Source organism: Armigeres subalbatus, chromosome 3 (genome assembly GCF_024139115.2).
Source record: "Armigeres subalbatus isolate Guangzhou_Male chromosome 3, GZ_Asu_2, whole genome shotgun sequence".
NCBI lineage: Eukaryota > Metazoa > Arthropoda > Insecta > Diptera > Culicidae > Armigeres > Armigeres subalbatus.
The window spans coordinates 269868124-269878026 of record NC_085141.1 but is presented as its reverse complement, the minus strand read 5'-3'; the positions used below and the strand labels follow the sequence as shown (position 1 = coordinate 269878026).

Sequence of the window (9903 nt, the reverse complement as noted above, 5' to 3'; positions counted from 1 at the left end):
AAGAGGGAAGCAAAGCGGATCGAACTAGTCATCAATACGTCGAAGACGAAGTACATGATAGGAAGAGGCTCAAGAGAGGACAATGTTAGCCATCCACCCCGAGTTTGTATCGGTGGTGACGAAATCGAGGTGGTTGAAGAATTCGTGTACTTGGGCTCACTGGTGACCTTATAACATATTTTATTTTATACAAACATTAAGATGCTCAAGAAACATGAAACAAATAACAAATTAAAATAATGCACGTTCTCTCCTGGTGCCCTGAGAGAGACGAATAGGTGGTGCCCACTACAGGAAATGACCGGGTTTCATATGAGATTTTGGTCCATCAGCCAAATCTCGCAAGTATATTTTTATTGCGTATTGCGCTTTTTGTCTACAGCAGTTTCTGTATTCATAGCTGAGCTTTTGTATAGGATTCTTATCCTATTTGGGCACCCCGAATCAATTAATGCCATTTGGCATCAACGATTCGATGTCTGTGTCTGAAACAAACTTAAGACAAATCACAATTAAACATTCTATTGCCTACTTTCAGACTTTCCTCTTGAGTCCAGACACAGAATCAACAAATGAAACAGACACAATATCCAACCTTATCCAACAGCACAGAACTTTTCATGAATCGGAGAACCGTTTCATGAAAAAATATTAAGTCAGCTAGTGACGAAAAATCTGACTAGAGGACTAGCAGGCTGCAAACTTAACCTAGGCCAAACTAAATCTATTCCTAACCTCAATAACGGTAGCGAATCCTACCAACAGTCGTCTGAACGAGTCTTGGCGCAAATTATCCTATAATCAGATTCTTTGCTGCACTAAAATAACTCTGTTGATCCTACAATTAAATTGGATTATAAATGACTCTCGCGAAAAATCAAATGAGTCACACATTTCAATCAAATCGATACTTGTCGTAATCTCAAATCTTCATTCGTATCTTCTTCTTCATTGGCATTGCATCCCTCACTGGGACATTGCCGCCTAGCAGCTTAGTGTTCATTAAGCACTTCCACAGTTATTAACTGCGAGGTTTCTAAGCCAAGTTACCATTTCTGCATTCATATTTCTCATGAGGCTAACACGATGATACTTTTATGCCCAGGGAAGTCGATACAATTTCCAATCCGAAAATTGTCTAGACCGGCACCGGGAATCGGACCCAGCCACCCTCAGCATAGTTTTGCTTTGTAGCCGCGTATCTTACTGCATGGCTAAGGAGGGCCCATTCGTGTCATTGTGGGTTATTCAGCTGGGCGCCAATGTAACAGCCCCACGTTGGGCGCCATTGTTAGCTCTTATTTTCAAAGCCCAATGAAGCAACAAGCAAATGAACCGTTACTTATCTCAAAACATGTTTATTGCGTTTATCGCTTTCTCTTTTGGTCCCTATTTAGCCTCCTATCTTTCCTTAGACTAACATTGTTATTACTCACAGGATCTCGTTGCATCGCTCCACCCTAAACGACTCCAGCACCGACATCGGCACGCAGCTAACTTGAGTCAAGGCTACCAAGGTGTCCACCGAACTCTCGCTTAGCTGGCCTTCCGCCCTAGAGCCCGAACCACTGTCTTCCGATTGGCCTTTTCCCTCTATGCTCACAGTCATCCGTCAACCAAAGTAATTCACACTGCCTACGTGCGTGTTCGCCGGCGTCTCGGCTACTGATCGGTGGTTTGCTTCTCGATGCCGAACCCGCGAAGGTAGACGTTGTGATCTCTCGAGCGTTGATGTTTAGCTGTAACGACAAAGCCCTGAGGCGAGCTTCCCAGTCTAGGATGAAAGAGTATCTGATCTACAATCCATCATTTAGGTGTGCTCGACAGTCTTACATCGCCTTCCAACAAATTGTCGACTCGGGCTGCGCTTCTAGTTTCGATTTATTTCCCAGGCTGCTAAACCGAAGATCGAGGCTTGTGCTAACGTTTGCCGCGACGGTTCCCTCGACTCTGCATGAGGAACATGTAGGTTAGATAATTTCACCTGGGGATGCCTAACATCTTTATTGTGTTGCGGACAGCACGGAAGTCACCGATCTTTCAGCACGGCAATTGAAACACATTTTATTGCGTCATGCTCAAGGATGTTATCGATCATTTAGTAATCTGCGTTCGATCATTTAGTAGTTTGTCAATAACTCATTCCAGAGGTCTAATTTCAAAATGTGTTGTATGGTGGACTTTTAGTGCGAAGGTTTTTCTTCAACTCTCCTTAACAGGTCGATGTTCGAATTCCACTATTAAAGGAGTTATGGTGCTAGTTGCTGTACTTATACTAAATGATAACAAAATATGCAATCATTTAGTACAAGTTACTGCTACTAGCGCTATAGCTTCGTTATTAGTGGAATTCAAACAACGAACTGTTAGGCAGAACGGTAGATAAACCTTTGCACTAGAAGTCCACCATACAACACATTTTGAAATTTAGCCTCTGGAATGAGTTATTGACAAACTACTAAATGATCGAAGGCAGATTACTAAATGATCGATAACATCCTTGGTCATGCTATAAAGCTACATTTAGTTTATATTAATATTAAAGTACTTTAAACATAGGGTATGATGGGGCAAGATGAGTCGTCTAAGGCGAACCCTGAATATCTCAAAACAGAAACATTTTAATTCAACTTTTCAACATGGATCTATAAAAATAGCTCATAATCTGTAAGCCAGGGTATGGAATAACCAAAACTCCACTTTTATTCCATTTCGAGTCATTAAAGTAGAAGTCTATTTTTCTGTCAATCAAAAATGGCAGGGGTAAGATGGGTCAAACAGCGGGCAAGATGGACACCTTTAAATACTGCAATTAATATTGTTTTATTCCCAATATTGAATTACACACAGATAGATAGCTTTATTGTCAATAATTATATTGAATAAAAAATAATGTTTAAGCCTTGGATGAAGAAATGCCTCTACATTTGAAAATGTCTGCAAATTCTTATGAAAACAAGCCGTCTAAGTATTGCTTTCTTAAAAACAAGAAATAGACATTTTCAATAAACAAATTAACATCATTGTGTCAAAAGTAGCCTTAAAATGATTAAACCAGCAATGGAAAACATGTTTTGAATACGAACTATGCCCTTCAGTATGTGCTGACCCATCTTGCCCCATTTATAAGTTTATATTAGAACGTCTAATTTTCGATCAAATTTATTTATTTCAACGCAGTTAGTATAACATCACCTACATTACTTATAATACGTTCACTATATTACTAAAAATGTTTAAAATTTTACATTGCTCGACGAGATTACACGTTTTATAGAAAGTGTGTTTCGCATAAGAAACAATGCTGAAAAATATTTTACCTTGCCATACTCTACAAAAATAAAATTTTATCATCATATTGAGTGATAATAAAGTAGAACCAAATTATTCCTCCTACAAAGTCATAATCTCCACATTAAAATGTACACGATGCTCAAAAACGGCCCTGACCCATCTTACCCCGTGACCCATCTTGCCCCGCCTAACCCTAATAAATAAATACTTACATCTTCGGTATTTCACTTTTTAAGCAACGGAAACTTCAATTCCGTCACTCCCGTGCTGTCCGCAACATTGTTTCTGTTTATTTGATTAGCAGGCAAAGGAACACCGAAGATGAGTTCACACACAAATAAAACACATTTTTAATTCTACTCATGATCAGGGGCTCACAATTCCATTCTCACGTAACATTTACCTTTTGGGTTTCCCACCGTGTCGTCAGCGGGAATGCTACCAGCGTCTCAACGAGGACTGCATGTCTTGACTCCGGTTGCCACTTGGCCTATGGACTGTTACAAGCTTCGAGCTTCGAAACACCGATTCTGCACGTGAGGAACTTGGGTTAGGAGTTTGTTTTTCTACAAATGTTACGATCGGTGATTACCTCGGTTTATTCACAAACTACTTTGTACAAACAACATATTGTTATGCTACAACCTTCGATAACAATAACAGCGGAGGACCAACGGAGTTTTGAAAGGAAAGTGCTGCGTACTATGGTGGAGAGCAGATGGGAGAGAACCATCCATCGTTCACACCGCGAAAATTGGAAGCTTGCGGTGGGCCGGGCACGTAGCCAAAATGTCGGACAATAATCCAGTGAAAATGATTCTCGACAACGATCCAACGGACAGGGAAGATGATTTGCGGACCCACCGCAGACTGCGTGGTAGGAGACGTGCAGTCCTGAATCGAGCTGAATGGCGACGACTTTTATGTAGTGCACAAGCTACTCCGGTCTTAGTCTGACTATAAATTATTGACGGGTTATGTCACATAAAGGTAGGAAATTTCTTTCAAAACGTACCAACAACCCGACTAAAAAGTAACACCTAGCAGTTTATTCAAACTCTGACTTACGATAACACTAATGCAGTTGGCCTTAATCATAGAGGATGAAAATGAGTGTACAATATGGTAACCTAACAAGTATTACTACATATTTATGCAATCTGCACTCCACTTTGAGCGCAGTACTTCTGTAGGGCTTCCTGGTGCGCCACTGGTAGCGATGCTACCAGGACACCGATCTTACCCGGATTCGACTGAGCCAGTTTGCCGAGATTCTGCACAAGAAACTGACGGGTGTTCGCCACCTCTGGCAGCGGATCGATTGGTTTGGCCTGGGCAAAATTCAGCTGCGAATAGGCCGCCTGGTACCCAGAAACGTCCTCGATCTCGATGAAGGTATCTCCGTCAATGTTCGACTCGTCCGGCGGGAGTTCGAAAATCTGAATGACCGTTTGCAACAGCTGTGGCCAGAACTTTACGTACACGTCGGACAGAAGCTCGGGAGCATCGCAGAGAAGCTTGGTGATGCCTACCGAAACAGTTTTCTGTTCTAGTTCGCCAGAGACCTTGTTGATGTCTGGCACGAAGATGCGCTCGATGACCATGCCAAACATGCTGAACAAAAGTGTAATAAACATTAGTTATTGGAAATTAGGCTGAAGGTTGAGGGGCGTCTTACTTGGTTTGAATGTTATCGATAAGTTGTACGAGAGCTTGAGCTCCGACACGAGCTGCATAAAGACACAGAAATACAATGAAGCTTCGCACGAATTTTGTGGTCTTGGATGAGCTCAGCCGTTGGAACAAAAGTGAGAATATCTGACGCATGCTTTGTCCTAGTTCTTCGCTAGAAATGAATTTTGAAATGATATTTAATTCAACAAAATCGAATTATAATCAACTTACCTCGGGTAGTGCAGCAGAAGGTTTTGCAAAAGATAGAACCCTTCATGATCATTGCTTTTCGAAGCAATCATTTTCTGGAACACACCGAGGACACCATTCAATTTGCCATCGGCGCTTATTTGTGGTGAAGCTTGGCGCACGAAAGCGCACAGAAGTCGAATCAACGGGGTCACGTTTCCGGGTCTCTCCCAGAGAGCGGGTGCTAGCAAACATGGGAAGAGCGACAGATAGGTTTCCGGGATAGCGCTTTTGCCCTCACGAATTTCCAAAAACAGTGACAACATTTGAAAAACATATGGCATGAATTCTGAAATTGGTTAGATTGCATTAAATTTAAAACATACGGAAAAGTATTGCTAATTTAATTCTGTTATACGTATACCTACCTAGAACGTCTTGTTGCAGTATTCCTTGAAATACTGGGAAAAGAGCTTCTTCAAACGAGCTAACTGCATTGGGATCAGCTTTGCAAACGAGTCTGTGATAGAAAAAAAGTTATATTACAGAAACTCTTAAAAGTCCTAGAGGAAAAACTTACTTGACCGACAGTGATAGCGTTTCGAACAGATAATGATTGAAGTGCGGTTTGGAAGGATTTTTGGACACGACAGTCAAAATCTCCGTCAATCGCGGCAGTACCACGATCATGTACGGCAACGACGCTTCCTGTAGAGTGTTCAAAGTCCGCATAATACACTTCATTATGTATTCGTTCTCGTTGGAGCCCTGAACGGTGAACGCTGCGAACAGACCGGTTATCAACTCGGCACTAAGTGGAGTAAGAATTTCCTTGGTGACAATAGGCTTTTTGTCCGGACCCTGCATGGTAAGGATTTTGTCGATTGCACATGCGGCGTAGCTGTGAACTACGACATTGCCAGCGGCGAGATGTTTCGCAACCAGAGGCATCGTGGCCACAATGATCTGCGGTCCAAGAATCGTTCGGAATGTCATGATGAATTTGAGAGCGTCTGCCTTCAAGACTGGAAGTTCGTTGACGTCTGCCCGTTCCAGTTCCGGAATTATCTGCTGCTGTGTGAACTGTGGCAGAGGTACCAATTCGGACGTTTGAGTGACACCGAGTTTTTGAGTTTGACCTTTGGAAGCCATCGAAGTGACTAGGTAGATGGCGGTATCCTTGGTTTTCCAATTGTTGGCGGGATTTTCGGCATACTTGGCCAACAAGACTTGCAAATATTGTCCGAAAATCTCAATGATTTTGGATTCGAAGTTCTGGGAGAGAGTTTTAACCAAATCACAGGCGGCCCTGCGCCTTGTTTCCACATCGGAACCTTCAATATCTCTTCGAATGTACTCTTCCGGATTGTCTTCAAAGAGCTCCTCGTCCGAGACTCGGAAGTCCATGTTGGGAATGATAACTTTCTCACAAATGCTTGCTAAAACATTTGGATCTTCGAACAAATGCCGGTAATGATTTCTATCGGCCACTGTACTAAGGAAGTTCAGCGCATTCGAAACCAAAGTATCGTACTTGGTCTGAATGCCAGTGTTTACTAATAGTTCCCAGACGGCGGTCACAAATTGTGGCATGTAGGGCCCGAATTCCTCGTCATACTTCTGAGCGTATAAACAAAGATTCTCACAGATTTGGGATCGTAAATGCTCCAAAACACCTGCATCTTCGTCTTCTCCCGTTTTTAAACATGGAATGTCAATGGTTAACATTCCGTGGAATGCCTTCATCCAGGTATCCATATTATCCTCGAAGAATTCAGGCAAATCTTGAGAGTTCAACGAGTAAAATACCTTGCATACAAGCGTAAGAGACCCATAGATAATCTTTAATGCTTCTTCGTTGTTGGCGTGGGCTTCGGCAAGCCCGAGTGTTGCCTGTAACAAATCCGTCAACGGTTTCGCCAGCTTGTCCAGAACGAATTTGATTTCTTCCCACAGTTCTTGCGATTTGAACTCGTAACGATAGCGCTTAAACAGCGAATGAGCCGTCTGGAGGACTCCGTTGATCACATTGAAGTCCCCCGTGGCAAACTTCTCGATCATTTCATCCATCAGCTGAGGCCACTTCAACGGAAAGTCATACTTTCCAATAATACTCACCGCATCACTGAGCTGCTTCTGGATCGACGATGGCGACTTCAACATCAGCGGAACGATCATCGTCTTGATGCCGTTCCGATCCGATTCGGCCACCTTGTCGGGTCCATCGTTATCGAGATGATAGCCCCAGTTGCGCTTGACAAAGTTCTTGAAGGCAATGGCAGCTGCCACGCGGATGGTGATGTCGATCTGGGATCTATCGATCAGATGCAAGCAGAGAAGTGGGTAGTTCTGGCTAATTTCGATGCTCTCAATGAAACGCTCGGCTGGAATTAAAACAAAGTTAAAAAATATGATGTTCTACTCGAACCTAACAGGAATCGTAATAACAAAATATGGTTAAAAAGTCTCAGGTTGAAAACGGTCCGTTGATTGTTAATTTGTCGATTTGATAGGCTCTGTGTCAATTTGAGGGTGTGAAGAAAAACGAGCTGATTGTCTTTTGCAGAAGCATAAGTCAGAATACTTGAGGTTCTACTCAGCGACTTGCAGTCGCGCTTAAACTTAAAATAGAGTTGGCATTACGCACCTTGACTCGCAACGAGCAAACCATGCAGACTATCATACGAAAGAGCTGTCGAAAGGAGATGCGCAATGAGGCTCCAGGTTTGTGTTGCTCTCTCGAAACGAACGTTATGTCCCGATGCTTGAGTTATTAGATTCACTTATTTATGAAATTTAAAATTCCGAAATCAAATAGGTAAATGAGTTCAAAAGAGAAGCGAGATATTTATCAAAACTTGAATCAACCTTTTTAATATATTTTTGAATAAACAGTTCACTTTCAAATAAGTTAGGAAGGTTGATTTCGTCTATTTTTATTCAATAAACAATTTGCCATTGGCGAATAAAAGGGCATATTTTTTGTCATCATCGGGTGCTACATTAAGCCATTGTTTGAAAGTTGTATTCCATTGTAGCGCTTCATTTAAAGGTATCAAACTAAATATTAAAAAAAAATCTGAGTGAACATCTTAAATGTTGCCTCAAACCTCAGAAAAAAATCTGACATATTTGGACCCCATGCATTTTGAATGATTTTCGGTGCCAAATCCCGATTCTTTAAAAACACATGGGAGCAAAATCAGATATGGTATCCGGAATGTGTGGCTTTTTGCCTTTCTCGTATACTATTTAACAGTCCATTCAGACTACAAGATTTATCGTTTGATAAAGAGTATCTCAATTTCAAAGTACACACAGCTAAATTTTTATTTAAAAAGGTATCAAGCAATAAAGCTCGTAATCTGAATCGGCTATAAGACCAAGTTATGAAACTGGTAAAATACGGGCTGTTACCAGCCCTGAGCATCGATATGAAAACAAATTGCGAAATTGTATCATTGATTTAGATGATCTAATTCTTCATGGTTATCCGCATAATTAACCCGATAAACCTCTTTCAATCGTTTCCCTAGATCCGAAAAATAACCAAAATTGGCATGCACTTACCGGGCCGACGCACTTCTGGATCAGGGCTCAGCGTTTGCTGCAGATAACTTGCGAGACGCTCAAAGTTGTTCTCGGTGATCTCCATTGTTGACGGCGCAGATTTCACTCCGTGGGCAAACTAATTGTACCACACTAGCACTGCACTTTGTTGCTAACCGGAATCGGGAATATTTCGTCAACGGAACCAGCGAAATGGCAAAAATTTAATATTACCTCGTAAATGGAACCAGCAAAACTGCAACTTTTTTGCGTTTAGATTTCGCGCACACACTTTTAGCGATTTTGAAGTAAACCGGCCGTTGCAAGCGAGGAAAATGACAGTTGGTGGGTGTACTTGCACGCAAATCAGGGCTGTCTAAAACTTGTGTGCAACCCATGGGTATCGCGATTCGCGACTTTCTTATTTATTGTCTATCCGGAATAAATTTATAACGCTTTTATACCGAAGTTGGATTTTCTCCGGATACAGACAACTTTCCCAACTTCGGATATAGTGCGCTGGATTCGCCTAAAGATGCGCTAAACAACGCATCAATTAGTTTGACAGATAAAACTTCGGAAGAAAGTTCGGTTCGGAAGTCCCGACTTCCGAATTCTAAGTTGGTGCTACGCCGACAATATTTAGAGCATCGGTCGCGAGTCGCGAGTCGGTCGCGAGCATTTTTAATCACCCGCGCAGCGCCTCGCGCAGCGCTTTCATTTTAGTTTCGTCACTCGTTTCCGTATCGATCACTATTTTCTGCTCTCAATTTGGTTGCTGTATTCCGTACCGGTGACGTTTGACAGTTGACAGTTCATCAAATAGCAGCGCTCTTATCGCGCTACCAAATTTGGTCACTTGTCAGTCGCGCTACTGTTATAGTAGCGCGTTTAGTAGCGACCGGTAAAGTGTCAAGTAATGATACTGCGCTGCCAAACGGCTTAAACTCACCACCGGTAATCTTGCTCTTAGACGATCCCCACCAGAGCGTAAATAAAGCCAAAATAGCAACCTCTCTCATGACGCCAGTATCGACTTAAAAAGTAGAGAGGTTACGGAATTTTGTTCAATATTACCAAGAGGAATTTTGACAACTGATCTACGGAGTAATTGTCACTTTTACTTAAGGTTGGTATCGTGTTCAAAAGAAATTTTTTTTTCTATTTATCTCAATCACATGTTAAATTCCGTTCACT

At 41.9% G+C, this 9903-nt stretch overlaps 1 protein-coding gene across 2 annotated transcripts; it reads right to left on the bottom strand.

Annotated features, from left to right (window-relative positions):
* Positions 1–4321: 4321 nt before the first annotated feature.
* On the bottom strand, positions 4322–9088 carry LOC134224208 (exportin-2). 2 transcript variants are annotated; one of them, XM_062703504.1, is made up of 7 exons: positions 8941–9088; positions 8728–8878; positions 5738–7541; positions 5586–5677; positions 5200–5506; positions 4973–5140; positions 4322–4908 (listed from the first exon to the last, which is right to left on the bottom strand). In XM_062703504.1, the coding sequence occupies exons 2-7, from the start codon at positions 8810–8812 to the stop codon at positions 4446–4448; spliced, it is 2919 nt and encodes a 972-aa protein (XP_062559488.1). In that variant the 5' UTR covers positions 8813–8878; positions 8941–9088; the 3' UTR covers positions 4322–4445. The 2 variants fall into 2 exon arrangements, with proteins under 2 accessions (XP_062559488.1, XP_062559487.1); XM_062703503.1 differs by having other exon boundaries at positions 8728–9034.
* Between the last annotated feature and the right edge of the window lie 815 nt (positions 9089–9903).

Bases quoted from the DNA above. Each gene is read 5' to 3' on its own strand.
- LOC134224208 (XM_062703504.1), bottom strand. From the start codon at position 8,812: ATGGAGATCACCGAGAACAACTTTGAGCGTCTCGCAAGTTATCTGCAG. The intron at 7,542-8,727 runs GTAAGTGCATGC...TTTTAATTCCAG, and splicing joins TCCAGAAGTGCGTCGGCCCG to CCGAGCGTTTCATTGAGAGC. The intron at 5,678-5,737 runs GTAAGTTTTTCC...TTTCTATCACAG, and splicing joins ACGCTATCACTGTCGGTCAA to ACTCGTTTGCAAAGCTGATC.